Source organism: Rhipicephalus sanguineus, chromosome 11 (assembly GCF_013339695.2).
Source record: "Rhipicephalus sanguineus isolate Rsan-2018 chromosome 11, BIME_Rsan_1.4, whole genome shotgun sequence".
NCBI classification, from domain to species: Eukaryota; Metazoa; Arthropoda; class Arachnida; order Ixodida; family Ixodidae; genus Rhipicephalus; species Rhipicephalus sanguineus.
In genome coordinates, this window is record NC_051186.1 from 56814589 (window position 1) to 56839967 (window position 25379).

Genomic DNA, 25379 nt, shown 5'->3' on the forward strand with positions numbered 1-25379 from the left:
CAAGAGGGGTGTGACTTATGTCGCATTGCAGTTAATTTCTTTTTCACAGTGAACAGTGCATTAAGTGTCAAACATCCTTCAATTGACTTCTGATTTCACTGTTCTCAGTTTTGACCTAAATCTCTAATCTAGGTTTTTATCTGTTCATCCTAGCACTGCAAATAGTCAGCAGCCCCTGTTGTGCAGTCAAGCATCCTGTTTTTCCTGCTTGTCACACAAAACAAGCAAACTAGCTACCAGTGAAGTCATATTCTTGTCTGAAATTGTTTTGGAAAAAAAAAACGGAAAAGAGTACATCAAACTTGCAGCCTTTAGCGAGAAAATTAAATAAATTGAAATGGCCATGTAGAATGGTGAAAAAAAAGGGGGAATTTTGCTGCTGAGATCACCAAAGCTTCTTGGCCAGTATTTTCAACTCGTCAAGTAGCCAAGCTCAGAGGTAGAATGGTATAACATATGTTCCAGATATCAAAGGGGTGAGTTTGCAAAAGAAATTCTTGCAGTAAATTAGTATACAACAAAGATTTCAGATAATGCAGCCAAATGAAGCATAGGAGGCATTACCTGTAGTTTTTAATAGAAGTTTGATCATTATGAGATAAATGGAAACTAATGTGAATGCAGTAGTCAGCCATCATTACCAAAACTAGCTGATAGCTAGCCAACCCTAACCACCAGAGCCAAAATTGGCATGCCCTAGCCAACACTGGGCCTTTGGAAGCCACCCTGCCAAACTTTGCAAATATGAGTTGGTTGATTATATTAAGTAAGTATCTTGGCTTTCTTCTGCAGTGTTACGGAGATACGAATGATTATAGGAATGAGGTATGTGATGAAAAAGACTTGAAGTTGGGGTGGCATGGGAATTACCTTTTACGGACATGCCTTCGGCTGCAGGCAGCTCGTCGACGCCACCTACGCCTTGCGAGACTTGAGCACACCAGGCCACGAGACTTACGTCAGTGGACTTACGGCCCACACCATAGGTCCCATCTGGACTTTATGAATGAAACAAAACTGCACAGTTATGTGTAAAGTGCAAGCTAACGAAATAAAAAAGAATTACAGCAAGCAATTAAGGTCTGAGACCTAATTTCACTTCCCTTTATTCCATAGTTACTACATTTGAATTAAAAACTGCAAGCATTGTCCCCTATACTTTTATGTGCTGCATTAACAATTGTCTTCATAAGGTTGGGTCTAAGAAAAATAGGTCCTTCCCTTTCTTCTCGTTGAAAGCTGTGAAATTGATAAGGTGTGGTCGCCCTCGACGGCAGCTACGCAGGGAGGGCGTGCGTTTCTTCCTGCTGTGGTACCAGATCCTGGGTGAGGGGGCCCCTTCAGACATCCACGCCATGTTTCTGCACCTAGTGCCGGGGCTGCTTCCGGGCTCGCCACCGCCAGTGCCTGCGGCCGGCTCGGGCAGGTTTCCAGAACCGTACCAGGTGGGAATGTGTGAAGAGGCATAATTACATGCACGCTTATTTCTCAGATTGAATTGTACTGAATCTTTATTTTCGTGTGTAGTACATGAAGGATGGCGGGAGTAAAAGCTGCTGTAAAGCAGCTTGGATAGCTCCCACTACCTACAAGAGGGGTCAGAAGCAGCAACATATAAGAAATGAAGAGCACGATATACTGAAATATCACATTGTGAATCAGTACATACAACAGCCGTAATCAGAATTACTACATAGTCTAAACGTTAACAGGATACAATAGTTAAGCAAAACATCACAAGATGGAAGCGAATATGCAGTAAAAGCTCATTAATTTGGATTTCACGGGACCGGAAAAAATGTGCGAATTAACCGAATGCCAAATTATGAAAAGTATCAAGAAAACAATAAAATAGTGTCTCTTACTCAATGCATTTTCATTTTCTCGATGGATACATAAATCCAGTACTTATTTTGCATAACAGGAGTGGGTACTCTAATACATAGGTGTCTCTAAGATTCTTTCACGATTTCAAAAGGGACGTAATGGAAGCCCTTCGCATTAGGAAGAGCTGAGATAGTTGTGTCAGCCAGCCACCTATAGTGCTGTCACATTCTGAGTCTGCTTTTTTGAATGACATGTCATTGAGTGTTCTTGATTTTCAACAGTTTCACACGCGCATTTTCACACGCGCGTTTCTTTCTTGGTGTTATTCAGTAATAATGCTGTTCTAGTAATGCTGTTCTAGTAATGCTATTCTAGATAATAATGCTGCTTTGTGATGACGTACATTCATTCCTTGCATATACATTCATTCCTTGCATATACCCAAATAAAAATTTTCGGTCTCTAATAAGCACTCCATCCAACGTTCTTTCTTAAGTTTCCATTATAGTTGTGATTTTGTTATTGTTATCTTATACCAACATGACCAAATGGCAGTTAACCTAAATGTAGATTGTTTGCTGGGACCGGACACCAGGAATGTTGTGCATGAGAAAATGTACAAGTGAGGAAAGTACAAGCATTGTTTTACTGTACTAATTAAAAAATTGAAACTCTCTTAGATGATGGAAAACACGTGCTGTTGTTTTCTTCATCTTTCTGTTGTTTTATAGTTGCAGATTTCATTCTTTTTTCAGTTTTCATCTCTGTGCTCTTAATTTATCTCTGGCTCATCCACCTTGCAACAATGCTGTCCGTGGGCGTGCTATTAATAAACACCTGCCCTTGCAGTGTTAACGTGCCGAGATGCTTGGCACCCCGGGAGGCAAATTTTTCTGCGGTCACGTGCTGCCAAGAGGGTGGCATCTGGCACTGTGACAAGTGCACTGGCACCTCACGTGTGGCGCATTCTGATCTTAGCTCTGTGTTGGCTGTGAACTTGATTGTCATCGTGTAGCAGGGGACGGACATCACACTGTGTGCACTTATTTATTTATTTGTTTATTTTCGATATTCTTTCTATCCGTCCAACAAGGTCTCGTATACATAGACAAAGGAGAGGTATACTCTATTTGATGAAGCTTAGGCACTCCCAATGCAAACTCGGAGCATGTGATGTAAGAATATGAAATGATATATTTGCGTGTGTAAAAGCCAACAACTGCATTAACAAAAAAGAAGGCAAAACAATGCATGTTTGTATGTTGTTAATGACAGAAAGCATAGATATAAGAGATCTAATTACAAATTATTATTTTTTGTGGCTTGTTGATAATATAGTAGTGAAAAAAAAAGGATGTGAAAGGTTTTTAAATCCATGGCTTAATTCTAATAGGAATGTTAGAAATATGATGCATCTGTCTTTATTTTGCTCAGAATAGAATGACTAACAATTGGTCTTGTTCACATCCTTGCAGAGCATGTATACACTGAAGCACTGAAACAGTCCGAAATGTTGCAACGGCTATTACATAAGTACGCTCTGGAAAGATGCAGGAATAGAATGCCATGAAAAGCAAATTAGACCTCATGAGGGAGTTGTTTAACCTGCTGCACGTGTTCAGATTCCAGGCACGAAGAAATTATGTCTGCATTATGAATAACTACTTATGCAAGCACGGTATTAGAATGCTCGAAAGAAGGGGAGTGGATCAAGGGGTCGTTTTCTTTGTTAGACGCAACTTAATTAAACAGACAGACAGTGAATCCAAGGAAGTTGTAAGGGACATCATTTGTGGTCTTCTAAATGTAGTGTTGTAATTATGATATAAATGTAAGGCAGTTAAAGTGGACGAAAAGACATCCTGCCACCTGCAGCTCTGGCCCGCCTTATCCAAAGTTTCCAGGTTCGGTCCCTACGGGGGGCGTGTTGTCTTTTTGTCCACTTTAATTTCTTTGCATTTATATTATAATTACTACACTACAGTTAGAAGACTACAAAAAACTCACAGGGTTCCTTATGCATTCCCTTAAGTCGACGCGGAGGCAAAAGCCGTCTTTTTTTTTTCTTTCTTCAGTCGATGTATTGATCCTTCCTCGACCCCCTCCGAAATCTTCCTGAACCCAGCGTGCTTTTGCACTGCCTCCAGATCAGAGGCATTGCAAGCTTTGTGCCCCTCACGTGCTTTTGCACTGCCTCCAGATCAGAGGCATTGCCAGCTTTGTGCCCCTCACGTGCTTTTGCACTGCCTCCAGATCAGAGGCATTGCAAGCTTTGTGCCCCTCACGTGCTTTTGCACTGCCTCCAGATCAGAGGCATTGCAAGCTTTGTGCCCCTCACGTGCTTTTGCACTGCCTCCAGATCAGAGGCATTGCAAGCTTTGTGCCCCTCACGTGCTTTTGCACTGCCTCCAGATCAGAGGCATTGCAAGCTTTGTGCCCCTCACGTGCTTTTGCACTGCCTCCATGATCGGCCCACCTTTGATCAAGCGGCGCTGTCATGTGGTGATGTAATCATGTGACGTCACGTTATGTGTCGTCATAGTGATGTGATGATGACATCGTCACAAGATGATTTTTTGCATCACTCTTGTTGACGCCACCGACAAAGAAACGCCGATGCCGCCGACGATCAATTTTTCCGTTCGATGACGCATCTAAGCATTAATAACGTCTCGGCTTCATTCTCCTTTGGTTTCATTGGATACGGCCTTGGAACGTCACTGTAGGCCAATCGTTATTGTAAAATGCGCTCCGATCGTCAGAATGCTGATACAACCGAATTTCCAAGTATGAGGGCTTTTGCAAAATTTAACACCATCTGGGGATGAGTCCACTGAGGTTTAATTCGGGGAAATTATGCAGAATACATTTATTATACACTAGTATTTGTTTTGTGTCATTCTTTTTTAAACAGGACTCCACATTCTACACGTCAGTGGAGGTCGACTCCGGCCCGATTGTTCCCTGCGATTCGGGACCCCTGATGCCTCCACAGAGTGGTGAGGTGCAGCCGGAGAATCCGACTGTCACGTTTCTGGAGTTCCTCATGGAGTACATGGTCACGCAGGTAAGCATCTCCCGCTAGTCATTCCATGTGTGGAAGCCGTAACGTTAACGGCACATTCGGCTCGTCATCTTTGAGTGCTATAGAGTGCTCTCAGCATCATAGGTCAGCGAACTCACTCATGAGTCGACTCACTCAGGCTCAGTTAGAGCCGTGAGTCTGAGTGAGTTTGGGTGCTTAATATTTTGGTGAGCTTGAGTCCGAGCGAGTCCGGTTGAAAAAAAATTTTAGTGAGTATGAGTCCGAGTGAGTTCGCTTGAGGAAAGTTTTGGTAAGTCTGAGTCTGAGTGAGCCCTAAGGGCAAAATATATTTCATGAGTGAGTCTGAGTGAGTTCCACAATTTTGTGCCGACATATGCTCAGCATTACATTTGTCATTCGTCACACTTGTCATTTGTCACAGTTGTCATCTGTCACATTTGGTGTCACAGCATTACGTTTCACTAGTCAAAGTCTAGTTCTTTTAAAGCACTGCGTTCCAGCTCGGGCATGCTCACAGGTGTTCTCACCTTCTCGATTGGAGCACGATGTAAAGCATTTTGACTCCAAAATAAAGTTTAACCATTGGCGTATGGGCTCTTGTGTGGCAAATATAGGATGTGATGGTGGTTGTGAACTCTTTGTTTCGCCCAAAAAGAGGAGACCAGTCTGAAGATCAGTCCTTCCTTTCAAATTTTACATGTACCATGCAGCACAGTTTGCTTTGGCGTATGGGCGATGTGTGGCAAATATAAGAGGCATTCCTTCCTTTTAAATTTTGCGTCTATTACGTAGCACAGTTTGCTTTGTCAAGGTTGTTTACCCACAGAGACAGCCATTAGATACTTGAATGACAAATTGCAATGTTCAGGTGGTTAATTAAAAAGGTTCATTATGTGTCTTTTAATTATTCATGTCAGGATGTGTGTTCAAAAAAACAGTTGTAATATGGGCTTGTTGGTGTCGCGTCTGAGTAGGTTTTTCTTGGTGCGAATCAAAGACTGAACAAAAGAAGAGACAGTGCCATCTGTGTCCTCGTGTGTCTTCTTTCGTCCAGTCTTTTACACTAGCGCTAAGGAACACCTGTTCGATGTGTTCCAATTGCAGATTTGAAGCTGAGTGGGTGGGTAGTGAAGTCATATCTGCTTAGCCAAAATGACATGACTAGTCCCCCCTTTCGCAGTGTCCATCCACGAACAGTGCTAAAGTATTCATTGGCATTCCAGGGTTATCTGGAACTACTAGTTGATGCATGGTTTTAAGTGACTGTGAACAGGAATGCCAATGTATTTCACTGCGTGCTTGAAGACCGGATATCTTAAAAGGCATGCTAGTTTTAGAACTCCTGTTAGGGAAAAATTATTTCACCACTTCTTGGATTTTTCTTTACTGTGGCCACATGGCTCTAAAGTGAACTATTAAGTTAATTAGTGGATATTTTAATTAGTCACCTGGACATGGCAATGTTTTATGCAGGTAATTTTTGCTTCATTCTAGAAATGTATTTGAAAAGGCACGAGAACGCTTACTTATCATTTTAAGAGACTAGGTTTTTGCTCTGATTTTATCATCTTATCTTTCCACTCGTAGTTGTAGGCATACATTCGAGAATTCGTATCATTAGTGCTAAGATGCAACACGTCCTCTTGTCTTCCATGGACATCAGGCGACAAAAATCCAGTGGTCGGAGGCCCAGGACGACAACCATCACCGGTGCTTTGAGTTTCTCTTCGAGAAGTTCAAGAAGCACTTTCTGCCACACATCTTTCCCGACTTCTGCTACTCAAACAGCATCTACAAGCCAAACCTGGGTGAGATAATCAGAGCTCAACAATCCGTGCCGCTTTGCTTGCAAGCATATATATAGCCTTTGAGGGTAAACACAGTGTTCGCATAAGGCTGTACACTTTGTATCTGAAAGTATGACACTTTCCTTTTATAATTGCGAATCTCTTTGTTATGCCACCTTACTGAGTTTTGAAACAAGGCAGAAGTTAAGGAAAAGATGGAGGCTTGAAGTGATGAAAAATCCTTAAGTAGGTGTCGCTGGAGCCAGCATTCCGACAGGCGGTCTCGTCTTCTTCAAGGCAGCAGCTGAGGAAGACAAGACCGCTTGTCAGAACGTTGGCTCCAGCGACAACCCCTGTACAAAAATTTTTCATCTCTTACCAAGTTTCGGTGTCATAGCATGACACCTGGAGAAACCTGGACGCTTACGAAGAGGGTTCAACAAAGAGCGACGACGCAGTGAGCCATGGCAAGGAAAATGATAGGTGTAACCTTAAGGGATAAGAAGAGAGCAGAGTGTGTCAGGGAACAAACGGGTGTTAAGGACATCTTAGGCAAAATCAAGGAGAAGGAATGGGCGTGGGTAGGGCATGTAGCATGAAGGCAAGACAACCACTGGTTGTCTTGTGTAAGTGTAACAGACTGGATTTTAAGAGAAGGCAAGCGCGCGAGAGGGAGGCAGAAAGTTGGGGGGGGTCTGATGAGATATAACCGCCGCCGCCCTCGGAAAACACGGACACAGTTCACGCGGTCGGGCAACAAACGTGGAGGTTTATGAAACACTTCTTTAATATATGGCGAGCTCGCCGGCCGAATTAGTAACACGCTAAACTTATACACTCTGACAATGAATACTGGGAAAACAACACGCACACTCAAGACAATATAAGACATACATAAGACATACAATACACCATAACATAAGACAACATGATACATACAATAAGACAACATATTACAATACAAATGCGAAGGCGGCGCTGCAGATGCACGACTCACCACGAGGGCCCGAGGGAAGCGAGCCGCGGTACCGTCCCCCGCGGACCCCAGCGTGGCCGTCGCCCATCCGCGCGCGCTGCCACACCCCAAAAGAGACTCACTCCTGTTTCTATGCGCCAGCCTAAATTCGCGGCGGCGATGCCAGCGCCACCGCGCTAAACTCGGGTTACAGCCAGCGCATCCCTGACCTTGGACGAACGTCTCCGCTTACGCCAAGCACGTGCGTTCCAAACACAGCGGCCGCGCCCAAGCTACGGCAGTCGCCTTTACAGGGGTGATATAGCACCCCCACAAAGTTAATTGGGCAAATGAGATTAAGAAGTTTGTGGGAATAACGTGGCTGCAGCAAACACAGGACGAGGTTGATTGGCAAAAGTCTTTGCCCTGCAGTGGGTGTAGTCAGGCTGATGATGATGAGTATGATACCACCAGCACAGCCCCTCAGCTAGACATCTCCTGTGACTTGGTATTCTGTAAAGGCATTTGCAAAAAGGTTAAAACCCTTCCAGTCTGAGTTTCCCAACACAGCTCACTTTGTGTGCACCCCCTCCTCTGTTGCCTTTTCATGTTTTGTTTCCCATTTCTTTCTTTTCTTGCCCCCACACACATGGCACATGCAACTTGCACAATGCAACCATGCCTTCTGCGCCCACGCTCGCCCCAACCACGCCACTACTGCCTTCACCTGGCTTGCTGAAATGGATGTGTTGCTACACTGGAATGGCTGCACCCTGCAACTTCTTTTGCTGCACACACTTGTGTCTGCCACTGTACACGAACACTTGCGGTGTGAAATCGGCACATGTCTTGTTCTTCTTTATTTGTCGTGGCGCACCCACTTTCATTTTGGCACGTGAACATTGTGTCGCGTACTTTACGCCAACCATGTGTATTTCTGTGCTCGAATGTCCCGCAACTCGTCTTGTCACTTCCCACGAACGTTTGTGTTGTTCTGCGGCGAATTTTGCCTCTGCCGCAAATCAATGTCGACATGGCGAATCCCGCGCATTTGATGCCCAATGCTGCGCATGAATGTCATTATTCCACAACCTTGTGTGTGCACTGCACTGATGAATGCCGATTGCCTCAACTATTTGTACAATGCTATCTTGTGATCTTACGTGTGTACCCTGCCCTCTTCCTGTTGCTCACGTTCCTGCACAACTGCACCTGAATGCACAACACTGCACCCAAATGTATGCAACTGCACCCAAACGTATGCAACTGCACCCAAATGAATGCAACCGCACCCAAATGAATGCAACCGCACCCAAATGAATGCAACTGCACCCAAATGAACACAACTGCACATGGATGTGACCGGTGTGTGTGCCTCCCGCCCACTGCTGCTCGCTGGTTTTGTGCTGCCCCGCTTGAACAACTGCATCGCGTGCGTTTGTCACCGCTGTCCCAGTGTCTGAAGGTTATCACTGGGTGTGCACTTCTCTAGAGCTGCCCTCACTCCGCAAGGACAAGAAGCCTGCCGCCGCCGATTCCAATGCCGCCGCGGTGGCGGCGCTGTGCCGCAGTGTCGTGGTGCAGTGGGTGGTCAGCCACACACAACCGGCGAAGCTGCGCAAGGACGACGCTGCTGCGGCCAGCCGGTCAAGTGACCTGCACCAAGCCAGGTATGAACGTGAACATATGCCAATGTAGATGTTGTCATCGCCACAACTTATGCATTCTTTTTTGTGGTCTTTAATTGTCTAGCTTGGAAGCATTTACCCGAACATTGAATTTTGTTACTCATGGCACCAAATGAAGCATGTTAATGTAGGCAAGAATGTTTGTGATCCACGAGAAGTGTTAGAGATGGCTGATGAAAGTTTAAAGTATGTTCAATAGGCTCCCTTTAGTGTCTGCATTGCTAACTCGTTTCTCTAAAATGCACATTTAATTGATTCTTGACCAAATAGCACTGCTTTTAACTGAAAGTCATGCCGCACTTCACAATTGCTGAGAATATCACCCGTACACAGTAACCACTTCTGACGAGCGTCAACTTTCTCGAGTCAACATGGAGCGTTGAGCAGAGGGATGTTCTAGAATATGAGAATTTTACAGAAATGGAGTGCAAAAATATCTGGCTAGTACAAACCACCTCATATTTTATTTGTTATCTTCTGCATGCTGCCCTGCAACATCATATGTCTAGTAATCCCGCTGAGCTGAAGCTCTGATAGCAGTACATAATTTTTGGCACTCAGTAATGGCTTCAGTATAGATGGCTACGCATTATGTGCACCTTTTTGACAAATATTCGCTGTTCTCAGAAAACAAGACCACAATGAGTCTGGTTTGGAGAGGATATCAGCACCATCTGGGAGTTCTGGCGGCATGTCGCAGAATGTCCACGAGAGCCACTCGGTGTCCTCCGGGTCGTCCTCAGCACCATCGTTGACAATTGGCAGTCTCACAGAGCGAGACTCCGAAAACCAACTTCAGCAGACGCAGCAGTCACCACCGGAAAGTGGCCACCGAAGTCTGCGGCAGGTGCGAATTCTTCCTTTAGACATCTGTCGTTTCAAGTGTTCCTGGCAATAATGAACAGCCTAGCACAGTGTAGTTTCAAACCCTAGAGTTTCTTACAACAATACCTAGAAGGAAATGGGTTGTCAGTGGCTATGGGTGCTGGGCCGTCATGGGAATCGTGGTTATGTGTGTCTGCAAGGCCTGTGTTGGCTGGCATTGAGCTAGGCTTATGCTCAGCACAAATTTGGAGTTTGTGTTGCCCCGACTTGGCGGCTTAGTGACTGGTGTTGCACTGCTGACCCTGAGGACACGGGTTTGGTTCCCGACTATGGCGGCCACATTTTGATTGGGGGAAATGCAAGAACACCCATGTACTTAGCTTTAGGTTTGGATTAAAGAACTCCAAATGGCCATAGTTAATCCAAAGTTTCCCGCTATTGTGTGCCTCACAATCGCATTGTCGTCTTGGCATGTAAAACCGCAAAATTTTTTTTAGTTTGTTGAATAATCTGTGCAACTTTTAGTCAGCGCTAACAAGCTGCACTTGGCACTGCTTCTGTAACTCGAGCATGAAAGCAACGAAAAATTGCAGAATTTTACTTGCTAAGCAGCATACCTCTTTGTATTTTTGTTTGTTTATTTATTTACCAGTTCCTCAAAGGCTTCAGTGTGGTGTGTTGCATGAGGGATGGGCGATCGCAGGATTGAAGAGTGCACTTAGTGGCAGTTTTGAAAAGGCGTTGGTTGGAGTGGTGCACGGTGTCAGCAGAAAAGTAATTCCAGTTTCAGGCTGTCCTAAAAAAAAAATACAAGGGAATGAAGGTACGCTGTAGTTCGAGCAGAGAGCGGGTACACAGATTTTTCGGAACTTACATTATTTTCTCACATAACTTGCCCCTGCATACAACCCACAACGCCAACTACTACCTGCGGAAAAATTTTTAAAACTGATCTTCGCTATTGCTGTGAACCAACCTTCTTTGCATTGTCGTATAGCATTGCCATAAAGCTACATTGCACATCAAAATTCGCGTATAATAGGCACCCCAAGTATAGCTCCAAATTGTCTGTTTATTGTTGAGGTAATACGCAAGAAAACATGGTATACGGCAAGATATGGGATTGCATGGTGGAATGGCACGAGTAGTGGGGGACGAACAATAAAACTTGTGATCATGGCACCTTGCATCTGAATTTGAAATTCCTGCTGTTATAGATGAGAGACACTGAAGCGTGATTTGAATCAACAGAATAAACTCTTCCACTAATATTTTCTTTTGAATATTTTCTTCAGATTCAAGTGGTCCGGAACGTGCTTTACTCAAAGCGTGAGAATGTGAACCTGGTCCATGAGGTCCTGCGGCAAGCTTTCCTGGCTCCCTTTTCACAGGCACACACCACTAAAAGCGTCATCTGCACCTACAGGGACTGGATACAGATGGCGGTATGTTCTCTGCGGTTGCCGTGCTTTTGCCTTCGTGGTGTCTGGCTGCACTTGATGTGGCTGAACAATGGCTTGCAAACTGTTGGAGGCTCTTCACAAAATTATGCTGAAGTGGAAAATAAGTTATTGTTTGAGAACTCTAGTGTCAATAATATTGCCACATGCGCGTTTATTGCTGTATTCTGGCTTCAGCCGCAAAAACTGTTAGCAAGGCTTGGCGCAGACAGCGCCGCAGTGTTTTGGAAGCTTCGCGATTGTTTGAGATCATTCTGTAAAGATTACATGCAGGACGCGAATAGTCAAGTTCATTCGAGAGCTTGCGCGAGCACCAGCGATAATGCTAGGATCGTTCGATGGCTGCTGAATATAAGAGACGACGCGTTCTGCCGATGATCAGCTTACCGACTGCCGATGGTTCGTTCACCGCTATCAGTGTACAGTATGTATTGCTTGTACTTTAACTTTACATTTGCTGGGCACAAGTTCGCCCGAACAAAGAGTTTCGTCTTGAACCCGCCAACTGCTGGCCTCTTCAACGTCACGACCACGTGACAATATTACAAGCATAGGCTTATTATTGAAAGAAAAATCGATGGTCATATTGCCAGTACTAACGTATGGGGCTGAAACTTGGAGAATAACAAAGCAAGTCTAGAAGAAGTTAACCGCGCAGCATTCAATGGAACAAGAAATGATAGGCATAACATAAAGGGGTTAGAAGTCGGCAGGATGGATCACAGAACAAACAGCAGTAGCTCATGGTCTTGTTGACATGTTGTGGATCAATCCATCGACTGTGAAGAAAAAGAAGAAAATGGCTTTCGCCTTTGAGTCGTCTTAGTTGAGTGCATAAGGGAACCTGTCAGTTTTTTTTACCATATTGGCTCAGATTTTCTGAAACTTGCCACATTAAGTGCCTGGATTTCGTAGAACACAATGTAATTCATTTTTATCCATAAAGAATTATGTAGGCCATAGCAGAAACCTAAACAATCTAAGACATCAAGGCAATTTGGTGTGGTAATGTCAAGTTAGCGATGCCACCTGCGTTTTCTTCTTGAGTATTTTCTGGCTTACCGAGCGTCTCTTCACGGTGAGGGTGATGCTTTTAGTATTGTAGAAGGATAAACTATGTACTAACACTAGAGCAAATCACATTTCTCTTTAGTGTCGCTTTAGTTCCACATGGCGTGTTCTGGCCACATCAATTACAGCCATGTTTAAAAGGCAGGTTGTTAAGATTCCTTGCATTTTGGTTTTCTCACAGTCCCCGGACATGCCTCCTTTTCTGGTCGACCCTGAAGGGAAGGACGGCAAGGAGGACAGTCGCAGTGAAGTATCAGAGGTATAGCATGCACTCTAGTTTGTTCTTAACGAATGTGGGCAGCATAAATAAGCCTTCATCTGTTCTAGTATGTTGTTATTGCAGTCTAATAAAATAGGTGTGGTGTTAATGAAAGGTAACGGAGTGTTAGTAATATAGAATAAGGTGGAGTTTGTGTGCTGACGCATTATAAGCTCAATACAATAATGGTGCAAATGTGCATTTCTACATGTTCACGTATGTGCATATGCAGACGTACACATACATGCATGCATATACATACATAGTGCTCTAGGAGGGGACGGTGGCGCATAAAAAAAAATTAAGAAAGATAACTTCATTAACATTTCTTCTATAACTGCTAATTACTCAAATGTCAAAGCACGAACACTTCAAAAGATTTCAACACTCGGTAGCATGAGTAAAAGACTATTTAAACATGTTTCTGTGAGCATAGTGCGTCATAACGTTCATGTGGTTATTGAAGATCCTACAAATTTGAGAAAATTAAAAATCTAATGATGTAATGCAGCACATTTGTATGTGCCTTACCCCGAAGCCACTGCTACTTTTTTTAATGTCTTGGTTGATGCTGCTGAAGCTCCACGCACTGAGTAAATTCATGATCCACAGCATATGATGTTTGAGTGAATGTCTTGCCTTTTTGAAACCACCATTTTGAAGTCTTGCCTTTCTCACGCGTTCAGCAGCAGCAGCTCTGTAGAGATTGTAACAAGACAAATTAAGGTCTTGGTTCACATCAACACATCACGGTTCAATTCATTATATGTTCATTTGGCTCACTTCGTGCCCAATCCATGTAATGGTCGCCATCATTCACTACTGACTTTAATGACACACTGACCGTAGTAGACTTTTCCATGAAATGCCTTTTAAACAAGTCTACGTGTGTACTACATAGGTTCTTATCTTCACCTTGGAACTTGGCTCAGTTGCACATCCAATGAACTACGTTCATGCAAGACACTGCGAGAGAAAAGAAAGTTATAAAAAACTAACATTATTCTCTGCACCTCTTCTCCAGATGAGCCAGAGTACAAGTGGAACAACTCCTGTGAAGAAGGAAAGCGTCTTTGCTGGAGTTCAGAACATGTACCAAGTGTTCATCACCAATGCTGCAAACGTGTTTCTTCTCGAAGTTGGCCCTGACGAAAAGACGTTTCTTGATGAACAGGTCGGCAGTCATTGTTGCTAACTGCTACTGGCATTGCTTAGTATTTCGCGTCTTCTGGCACTGTTGTGAAAATAACTGAATGGCATATTGTGAATCAGTCAGGTGCATAATGTATACCATGAGTGCTCTCTTTAAACCTTGCTTTTCAAAACATCGTCTCTTTGCTCTGTTTGCATGCCTTGGTAGGTGTGGTTGTTGCCAGACCAATTTTTCTACTAAGAGTTTACATGCCATATGTAGTTTTGTGTAAACTGAAGCAAGTAGTCATGCATGTTATCAATTGAAGGGTTTTATATAAATATTTTGTCATGGTATACTGGTGATATCTCTTACACATGGGCTTGCTTACAAGACACATTACATTTGAACTTGTGACTTCTTTCTACATGTTTACGTAGAGTTGTACTTTTGATCGAAATCAGAAGTTGATCTTTTGTGTCGGTTGTCTTTGGGACCACTGACATTGATGTAAATTTTTCGAGATGCCGTGATGTCCATTTGCTGACTGTAGTCACTAGGTACTTTTGTGTAGCTCACTTTGTTTTGAAATCTAGGCAGTAAATTGGTAAACATGTTTCTGAATGTTCAACAATATGCCATGACTTTTCAATCAGGTTGAACTGTGCAAGCGGGTCATGAACATATACCGATACATGGTCATGAAAAGGCACATGGAGAAGGCAACATGGTAAGTAGACGTGCTTTTTTGTTTGCATGTTTTGCTTTAGTTGCTATAAAACAAAACAAAAATATGTTTGGGGCCGTACATTGTCAGGGAGCAGCTGTTGGTGGTTCTTCTGCGCGTCACCTCGCTTGTGCTCAAGACGACTCCGCCGGCACGCAAGGAAGATGTCTTGGGAGGCAGGCTGGCCCCTGCGCTCTTCCAGGTGAGTTTGGCATCTATTCAATCAATAAATCAATCAATCAATCAATCAGTCAGTCAGTCAGTCAATATTTATTAGTAACATGATAAGAGAATACAATACGGGTAAACATGCAGAAGGAGGTCCCAAGGTTACAAACGCAGGTGGGACCTCTCACAATCAATCAATAAATCAATCAATCAGTCAATAAATCAATCAATATTTATCAGTAACATGATAGGAGAATACAATACAGGTAAATATATGCTGAAGGAGGTCCCAAGGTTACAAACTGCAGGCAGGATGTCCCATGTTAATACACTAGAAAAAGGAACAAAGCAAACATATAATAAAAAAACAATTTTAACCTGTTATGCATAATAAAGACGCCATCAAATATTTCAGTGATTACTAATAAACTCGTGAAACACAGAGAGTTAACAAAGTTGGCAGTGCGCAACAGTTACACATTGGGTAAAAACATTTTCAGCTTTCTTCTAAATGCATATATAGGCATTATTTCTAGGCATCGGCAAATATTCATGCGCTTCGCATATACAAACAAGTATTACAGTATTTGAGCTCGCCTCCGCATGATTTTGAAATTTCCAAGATTTTGAATCGAAATTAAAGAATAGACATATATTTGACTGCATGTAACCCCACTGAAAGGTGATTTCACCGCAGCGTGGCGCTGCTAAACTGTGAAACCACTTATCCAAGGAAAATCCGCAGTGCTGCGAAGGCACACTTTAAGGTTAAGTACTATACATATTACCTGCTGCTCGATTATTTTTTTTTCTTTTTAAAGTTTAAAAGCGTGTTATACGGGCTTATATATGCTAAGTATGGAAAATTTGAAAATGTGGCGTATTTTACCAATTATAACTCGCACCTTACTGCTATTCAACTACTGCTGCAAGCAAAAAAAAGTGAGATTCGCTCAAGTGTTTTCTAATTCTTAAAAATATTGTGCAAGTAAGTGGGGTCATGACAAAAATACGCATTTTTCTTTATAATATGTGACATATCATTCGAACTGTTCCATTCGAAATTATTGAGCCAAATTGCTGTTCCCTTTGAGTTGCTTCGAACCTCAAATTTACTATTTACCCATCCCTATCAGCTAAGGTACTCACAGATTAAAACGCGACAATATAGGGTGAAGTGCTGCGCATACTTTCATCTCCGCCATCTTCAGTTTGTGCCATATCGGCATAATTGTGACTCGCACACTTACATGAGAGCCGACATTAGCTTTAGCGGCCAGATTCGCAGCGACAGGGCCCGGTCATCTCGAGCAGTTGCACGTACCAGTTGTTATACAAAAAGTTTAAAGTTTTGATGCTGCGTTTCAATCTGCAAGCACTGTACATATGACAGAGCAATTCTGAAATGTTTCTCGCTAATGTCAGCATGCATTGAGTAGGTACATGTTTATTGTGAATGTCAAATGTATAGCAAAAGGTGTTTTGGTGTTTCGTGTGGCCTTTTTTTTATGATGATGTGTTGCATGCTAACAAGGCACTCCAACCAGCATAAATTGCTTACATATTGAAAGTTTTCATGTCTGGCACTGTGAAAAGCAACAATTAGCCGCACAGATATAACAAAAAACTGTTATTTTTCTTGTGTGTTTTTACCTGATTGTGCATGTTGCATTATACTCAGAACTGTACTAAAAAGAAAAAGTAATTGTAATAGCCTATCCTTTCATGAAAAAAAATTCATGGACAATTTTCAGACTCTCCAAAGCCATTACTTGGCTTCTAACATAATATCTGACGGTAACAACAACTTTTTTCAAGGATGCACAAAAAAAAATCTAATCAACATAGATGTCTGATATGCTAAACCTCTTCCACAACATAAGAACCTTTACATAGTTCTCCATGCATTTCACCAAGGCAAAGGTCTAGGCATCTCGTCAAGTGTGGTCAGGATGGAGTGGTCACTTAAATCCTTGCCATGATGTATGCAAATACATGAAACTTTCATTTGGATGATGATCTCAACTATCTTGTGTCAACGTTATGAATAAAAGAACAGCAATCTTGAGCAGTACTTCACGTGTAAACGTTACCGCATGCCTGCATCTGTTCCAGACCCTGATTGTCACGTGGATCAAAGCGAACCTCCATGCCACCATCTCTCTGGATCTCTGGGATGGTTTCCTGGGGGTACTGTCCTCACTAACACAGTGGGAGGAGCTGATCCACGAATGGGCGGTAAGCTTGTCCTAGTTAAAGTACACGTGACTGTATGAAGAACATAAATCACCGGTGGTAACATGAAAATCATGACACGCATGTCATGTACAGCATGATTGGTACTTAGAAAGTACTAGCATCCCCCATTTTCTTGCAAAATTATGGCTTTTTTCTTGTATTTCTCAACGCCTGAACAACCTAGGAATAAGCAGTTGATCTCATTCAATAAGACACATGACAAGTTGATAGCTTAGTGCTGATGCTTGTAGCCATTGGATATAAAAAATGTGTGGCACTTTGTGGCTTTATGTATTTTATTTATCGGGATGAAAACAAGTAAAACATGGAACTGCTAAATATATGGCCCCCAATTGGAGCAGTAAGAGCTGTGACCTTTTACTTCATTACTAGTGCCTCCTGGAAACTGAGACTAGAGAAGACTAATCCATTCAATAGCTGTCAGTCGTGTCCCATACCACTATCTTATACTAGCTTATACGTTCACCTCTTTACATGTGACGTACCTGACAATGTGTGGAGGGTGTGTGATGGTAGTGCACCTCTGCTTATTTTGCTTAGTTAATAGGACTCTTCTCTACCGGAACACATTTTTTCAGTCCTTTGAGATCATTTTAATGAGATTCTAGGATATTAATCTTTTTTTTTTTTCAATAGTTTTCTCTTAGGCATAGTAAAAAACAGTGTCAAAGACGCATGAACAAATTTGATTCAGGCAGAAAGCCTAGCAGCAAATAATGAAATGGTAACGTTGTACTCTATTAAAGGGGGGGGCACTGCGCTTGAAAACTTTATTCAAATTCTTCATTGATTTAGATGAAACTCACTGAGTTTATGTATATTTGTGTGCTGATTTCAAATGTGCCATTAGGTATTTTCCTAGTAAAATATGTCGTTTTTAAAATATCTCCCATACCATGTGCCATTTTGTGAGGTATAGTTTGCCTAGACAAAGTAAAGCGTTACAAAGTAAATAAGCACATCAGAATGACTTTGAATGAGTACAGAGTGCAAGAAAACAAGAACAGATGTTCTAAGACCATTTGAACAAAAGTTATAACATGTTGAACATTCGGGACTGAAATCCCAGCAGCACATAGACTCACTCGCGAATGTTCAGCATACCATGACTTTTGTCGTTCAAATGGGTTTAAAACCTCCATTCTTGTTTTCTTGCATTCAGCTCTCATTCCAAGTCATTCTGATGTTCTTATTTACTTTGTAACTCTCTCAGTTTAGGCAAACTGTTGCTCCCAGAAAGTGTATAAAATGTTTGATATTTTAAAAACTACATGCTGTACTAAAAAAATAATTGCACATTGGAAATCTGTGCACAAATATACATAATCTTGGCAAGTTTATTCTCAGTTGATAAGGAATTCAAAAAAAAATTTTCACAACCCATGTCGCCCCCCCCCCTCAATTTTTACTGTTCCTTTCTAACTAAACCTTTGTCTGGCACTTTCTGGCTCAGAAAACGATGGAGACGCTCACCAGGATTCTGGCACAGCACGTGTACCGGCTGAACCTCTCAGACCTGCCGCTGCAGAGGGAGCAACAGAACAAAAGGCGGCGAGGACTCAAGCACAACGCGGGAAACGCGCAGGGAGCCACCGCGCGGACGAGAAACGACGTGGGCAAAGGGGACGACCCGACGACGGGCGGCGGCTCCGCAAACGAAGCGACGTCGGCGATGAGCAGCACAAACGGCTCCGTAGCGGGAGGCATGCCGATGCCGTTGCTGCGCGCCTCGCCGAGCCTGGCAGAATCGCGAGACGGGAACCGCGAAACGGGAGTGCCACTGTCACCTCGACTGCGCACTGCGAGCATGGGCAGGCAGCTCAGCAGAATAGAAGGTGAGGAGGCAATTCCAAGCTCATACTAATTCACATTAAAGCGCATGTCATAACTGTGAAATTGAAGGCAAGCAGTAGTAGAGTTACGTATGTTTGCGTATCATAAATCTTAAGGTTAACACCACTTTTGGGATATGAAGTCTTAAAAAGTGCGCTACATGATATGCAACTGTATTACTAAGTTTACCAAGAATATGTGTCAGGCAACTGGTGGGATCTTAATTGTAACACCAGTAACACTAGTGCACTTATAGCAAATTTTGGAAGCGACATTGAGGATAGCATTATTTCTCTCTCTACTTGATGCACTTACGTTAGCTTGCTGATGCTATTCTACAACAGTGTATTATTATAATGAAAAATGAAGGTTCTCCTGTCTTATTGCTTCTGATGAATGGCATTCTCTCCATAAACGATTGCATCCTTATTCATCACTGACAAAGCTGTGCAGTACTTTTTCATAAATACGCTTGAGTTTACGGAGCATTTGAGTGTGGCTCTTCACAACCTGTGAATTGAAGAGGTCTGGCTTACTGCTTGTGTAGCGAGCATGTGCCTGCTATCCTCGCTTTTGCAGACGATGACAGGAATTCAGATCGAGCTCGATGCAACAGCGGTGATAGTTCCTTACCAAGCCACCACGGTGACAGGGCTTCGGAGAAGCCACCACCCGTCGTGCGGTGTTACTCTGACGGCCACCTTCTCCTGCACAAAGGTTAGTCTCTGCTCCATTTCAGTCAATTCTCATCGATATTGTGCCTTAAACTTCACCGCGTTTAGCGAAGTTTGGGTCACCTTGATGACAGCTTTGCCTTCTTGTAGTCTCAACGAGAATTTAGGGACCGAAACATCGAGTAAATTGACCTGATAAAATTCTAGGCGTTTCAGCTAAGTTGAACGGCCTCATTAGGTTGTTGCATGTGGCAGTTTGCCTAGCATGAAACTGATTGATCTATTGATCAGTGACATATGTTCAATGCTATCAAGATCAGCAATGTGATACTGGAGCGTAATACTTCTTCAGTCGGTCTTCTCACCCCTAAGTGGGCACTGTACCAGTGCCGTTTCTTAAATTGACGTTTTTGATAACGTTTTCTTTCTCCGCTGTGTTTCAGTTGAACGACTGCGACGCATGAGGAGGGCACACGCTGCTCCTGCTCAGGACAGGTTTGACATTACGTCAGGTAGGCACGGCTGCGTTTTCACGTATCCACACGCGCCACTGTGTACTTTTACGTGAACATACAGCCACAGGCACCCTACTGCAAGCTGTCGTAGTCTAGTATATCTTGCTTTTGTGCATGGCACTGGCCGCAGCTGCTCTGTTCACAGTCTTGTCGTCTAGGCACGAACTCTCTGCGCTCGGTCTCCGCTCGAGGAGTCGTCTATTACGTGTAACGATTGTGTGCCGCGGTGTTTCTATGGCACAGTGTCGTTTCGGTACCTTTCTTTTCGTGTTTGTTTAGTTTTGCCCTTTAGTGTTTTGTTCTGAGCTGTCCTTTCTTTGTTTGCTCTCTTCTTTCTTTTCCTTCTCTCTCTCTTCTCCCTTTCTTTCTTTTTTTTTCTCTCCCCACCCAACCACTAGTGTCTTCCGACACAAACATTCAGTCGGATGGCCGGCTGTGCCCGCTCGGCAGGAGCAAGTCTGCGGATTACTTGTCCCTAAGAGGTGAGGCTCTCTAAGTTCGATGTCGTCCAATGTCTTACAAATGCTGCATTTCCTAGTGTGTCACCAGAGCCCGTGTTCGTAACATGGCTGTCAAAATATGCGCCCATTCGTGCCTGGGAGTTGATTGCTTTCATGTCGTTGCATATACCTTGAAATAAGGAAAGCATACTTTGAGTGCAGACTGGATATTTCAGCATCAGATAGCAGATCAGTTCTGTTCTCTCATAATAGCTGCCATGTTGGCTGTTCATCACAACTCCATTTGTTATGCTGAACAAAATAGCAACAGCTGAGTTCAGGAATAAGGCCAGGAATAGAAAGCAAGTGTGGCTAGAGTGAGAACGGTACATGGAATGCTGCCTGCTCACTCGCAACATGGATACTTTGGGCTCTCTCTAGCTAAGTTTCAGTAAGTAATTCATATTCTATGCATAGGGCACAGATGATGTTATGATGGGTAGGGTTTTGGGTAAGGATTAACAGGGGATATTTCGGCACGCTGCACTAGGGCAGCTAAAGGCTGTGCAAGGAGCAATAAGATAGTATATGATACGCATAGCTTGAGTAGTTAAGCGTCAAGTTTGGGTTGAGCTTGACAGGAAGAAGTGAATGACAGTTTCAGCTTGCCGATTATCAGTGAGGTTTAAAAGTATTGTCCGTTAACTTTCTTTGTGTGAGCTTTATTGAGCAGTGGGCCATGGCTGACACACTAAGCAATGTCTGGGAAATGCTGTAGTGCTTTCCCACGCATAGAAATCCCCCGCTTTGTCTCTTAGTCTAGTTGTAGTTGTTGTCCCGTGTAATGTGCAAACACTGTGTCCGACTTCGAGGGACACTAAAGGGAAACACAACCTTGGGATGGATTACGCTTTCTAAACACCGAATAAGGGATGGTATTACGAGCAGACTCGTTAAGCCAGAAGGGCCGCAATTTCAAAAGGCATATTCTTAGAGCCACTGTGAAATTTCCATGCAAGCTTCTAGTGATGGTACGAACGCAGGTTGCATCTTCTTAGTAGTTTTTAAATGGTTATCACAAAGGAGTATATAAAGGCTTAATCAAATTGGTCACTTTTTAAAGCTTTTTTTTTTTTGCATCAAAAATACCAAAATGTGCGTTAAGTGGCACTTCAATATGTAATCAACATTTTTTTGCCCAAAAAAGGGGAAACGGCGTTTTATAAATGCATACCAAACAAAAGATATTTCAACGATATTATAACATTTGAACAATATAATGTTTCTTTTTAGTGTCCCTTTTAATTCTTCTTGTTTTGTAAGTTAAACTATAATTTGCTTCCCTTTTATTGTGCCTTCATAGCATCTGTATTTTTGTTGAAATCTACTACTACATGTTATGTATTGCATAACCTGCATGGCTATATACACTTTCACATTCTTTAACACATTCACATTCCTTAACAGTCTTTGTTTGTGTTTTTATTTCTTTTGCCTCACTTATTCTAATTTCGCACCTTCATCTAATCGTGCTTGTGGTGCATGCTTGACTAATCACACATCCGTGCTTTGCTACACAGTGATGGTCATTTCAGTAGAGACTGCATGTTCAGCGTGTTATGTTCAGTGCAAGACTGGAATATCAGCCTTCGGTTTCAGTCTTTAACAGAATTATTGTTCCAAACCAGCAGCTCGGGGCAAAGCCTTTGTTTTATGAATCGACTTGGGAATCAAGATCACTTTTCATCCCTGCCTGCGATTTTCAAAGATTGAATGTAACAGAAACTCACAAACTTAAAGTTCTCGTATGCTAACATTAAGTTCACTGTTTTTCTCTGTTCATACTTAGTCCTTTGTTTAAACCAACGACACGACTTAGAGTCTACTAATTGAGTTTAAGCATGCTTTAAATGTGCTAACATTTAGTACTAACATTTAGTACTAATGGGACATTGCATGATATCAGAAGTGACATTCATTGTAACCTATTTGTCTTTTGCCTTCTCTGTAGCTTGTATAAAACTTTTTTTTCGGTCCCACTTTAAGAAGGCACTCTACATGCACAAATGTAAAAGATTCGTTATTGGTCCTTAATGCTCACAACTTTTTGGCATGCAAATATATATATATATATATATATATATATACTACATGTTTGGGTTTTTGTATCTGATGCTGGTGTCTGTAACTGTCAGGGACAGTGAGCGCCTTGGCTTTCAATCAGTGTTTAGCAGCTCATTTTCAGTGCTGGCGGTTCCCGGTTTGTCTTTGCTTTGTATGTTTCGATGCCGACGCCATTTCTGTGCAGTGGAATCGCCCTGCATGTCCCACACATCTGAGTACCGAAGTCGGTCACCGTCGCCCACGCCATCTAGTGGCTTGGAGAGCACTAGCATCAAGGATTCGCCCATCCAAATTGAGGTCATCGTGACGAGCAGCGAGAACACCTGCAACGCAGCCGGTGCGTTCCCAAGTGTGCGCCTCTAAGTTTATGTTTTGTTAAAAAACTTCGCGTCAAGAAAGTCACAGACAGATGTGACGAAAGAGGACACAGTGCACGTGCTAGTATCATGGTTGGTTTGGTTGGTTTAGGTATTTTCAGCCGCTGCAATGGTACAGTGGTACCAGTGCTCTGCTGCTGACCCGAAGGTCGCGGGTTCGATCCCAGCTGCAGCGGTCGCGTTTTAAATGGAAGCGAAAATGCTAGAGGCCCATGTACTTAGTTAGGTTTAGGTGCATGGTAAAGAACCCCAGGTGGTAAAAGTTTCTGGAGCCCTCTACTATAGGGTGCCTCATAATCACGCTGGTTTTGGCGCGTAAAATTCCAGCAATTATTATTATTTAGCTATTTTTGAAATGCAGAGCCAGCCTGGAAGTTTTCACTGGGAATTGCTACAAGCAGCTCCACCTATCATGTCCTGTATCGATTTATGATCAAGCCTTGTTGGACAGACGTACCACACTATTTTGATTCTTTTTGCATGGAGCTTTTTCCCTACGGGTAGTAAGTGAATGAGTGAGTGAAATAACATTATTTAAGATCCGGCGAATGGAAGGCCCAGGCCTGGGGCCGCCTAGATGTGCAACTTTTTTTTTAGTAATTAGCCGAATCCAGCTTTTCTCGAATAAACCTCCAGCTGATAGTAGCTCTTGTATTGTGTTCTCTTTGTTACGTTATTGTATCTTTTCCGGTACAAAATTTTTTTGCATAAATTAATACCAACTTGCTTATTCGCCCTTCTCACCAACTTTAATATATGTTCTGGTTTCCCCACTAGCTGCAAATTTATGATTTGTGGGTAGAGTCACAAATTCGTTCTCGTTGCTTAGCAGGTCTGTCGGAAAGGAAAAGAAAAGGTGAGTTGCATCCTCCGTAATTTTTTTGTGTTGTTACAATATTTCAACGTCAACTAGTTGGTTCGTCATCAACTTTTATGCTTGAAACAGTCTTAAGAATTGTTGCAAAAAACTTGAGGCCAAGCAGCACCTTGTCTGCCTTGAAGTTTTTTTCTGACAATTTTATGCTGTTTCAAGCATAAACATCTTTTTTTTTTCTTTTTGATTAGGCTAGCTAGTCGGAGTTTTAACGCGATAGCGTTAGAGAGCTCGTGTCGCAGAAATTCCGGTGTCGGTGTCAGCACCGTTGGTTGTGAGCGAAAAATTGTCTGTGAGCGAAAAATCGAGAAAGAAGCAAATAAAATAAAGAATAAAATCTTCGGTCCCATTGAGGATCGAACCCGGGCCGTTCGCGTGGCAAGCAGGTGTCCTACCACAAAGCCACGATGTTACTTGCAGCTGCTTCAGAAAAACACTACATAAATGTCATGTAGTGAAGGAGTCTCCTTAACGCATTTTGTTCGGCAGATGTCACGACAAAAACGAGCCCACTCAGCGATTTGTAGGCGCATTGGCGAGACCATCAAACTACATCGAAAAAGGCCGGGATAGTGCAGCCATCGCCGCTAAAAACACACACGGACTTTCAAACAGCTCTAAAAATGGACAACTATGTCCATCTAGCGGAAAACATATCAAGTGATCGCTGGCTTTCTAGAGGAGGCATTGATCAAGCAAACAGCAAATGCTAGATAATGTGCTGCCATCTGTGAGGCATTGTGAGAAATATGTCTCGACTTTTTATGGCCTCCGAGATGGCGAGCGCGCGGCATACATCTTGGAGGCCATGCGATTCTTGTTTTAGATCGAAAACCTCTACCATTTGCGCGCGCGCACATGTGTATCTGTGTGCGTGTGTGTGTAACAATACAGATTAATAAGTATGCACTTAGTGGTTGAAGTGTGCACTAGGGGCCGGATTTCGCTATCGCGTTCAACTCTTAAAGGCGAAGCTTAAGGGTCCTCCAATTTTTGGCTTGCCTGTTGTGCCATCTGTCGTTGTAGCTGTGTAATTACAGATGTTGCTCCTGCCATTGCACATATGTTGTACGGGAAAGCTGAATATTGAGAGACGCGAGAATTGTGTGGGGAAGATGAACTTCCAGAGACAAGACAGTGCCACTACAAAGCATAATCACTCATATTAGTCAGTTCTGTTCATTAACAGTAGCTGTATATTAATGACAGACAACTGTTCTTTAGCCAGCTACCGTAAATATTTTTATTCATTCAGTGGGCAGCGAAATTTTGATTACTAACACACAGCATGAAAGAAGAAAAGAGCCAAATTGTGTGTCTGATTTTGTTGTTTGTCAA

The 25379-nt window shown here is 42.9% G+C and overlaps 1 protein-coding gene across 3 annotated transcripts in view; it reads left to right on the forward strand.

Moving 5' to 3' along the window:
* The window catches only part of LOC119374062 (probable Rho GTPase-activating protein CG5521), a 63649-nt gene that overhangs the window by 4784 nt on the left and 33486 nt on the right, over positions 1-25379 (forward strand). The window contains exons 5-20 of one of the 3 annotated variants that reach the window (XM_037644121.2): positions 1278-1445; positions 4742-4894; positions 6537-6681; positions 9072-9285; positions 9931-10150; positions 11424-11573; positions 12841-12918; positions 13943-14092; positions 14707-14780; positions 14868-14979; positions 17061-17183; positions 18658-19039; positions 19617-19754; positions 20155-20223; positions 20625-20708; positions 22975-23127. In XM_037644121.2, the coding sequence (XP_037500049.1) occupies positions 1278-1445; positions 4742-4894; positions 6537-6681; positions 9072-9285; positions 9931-10150; positions 11424-11573; positions 12841-12918; positions 13943-14092; positions 14707-14780; positions 14868-14979; positions 17061-17183; positions 18658-19039; positions 19617-19754; positions 20155-20223; positions 20625-20708; positions 22975-23127 (2413 nt within the window). The remainder of the gene's footprint in view (positions 1-1277; positions 1446-4741; positions 4895-6536; positions 6682-9071; positions 9286-9930; positions 10151-11423; positions 11574-12840; positions 12919-13942; positions 14093-14706; positions 14781-14867; positions 14980-17060; positions 17184-18657; positions 19040-19616; positions 19755-20154; positions 20224-20624; positions 20709-22974; positions 23128-25379) is intronic. The other 2 variants (XM_049420478.1, XM_037644123.2) reach the window with 2 other exon arrangements.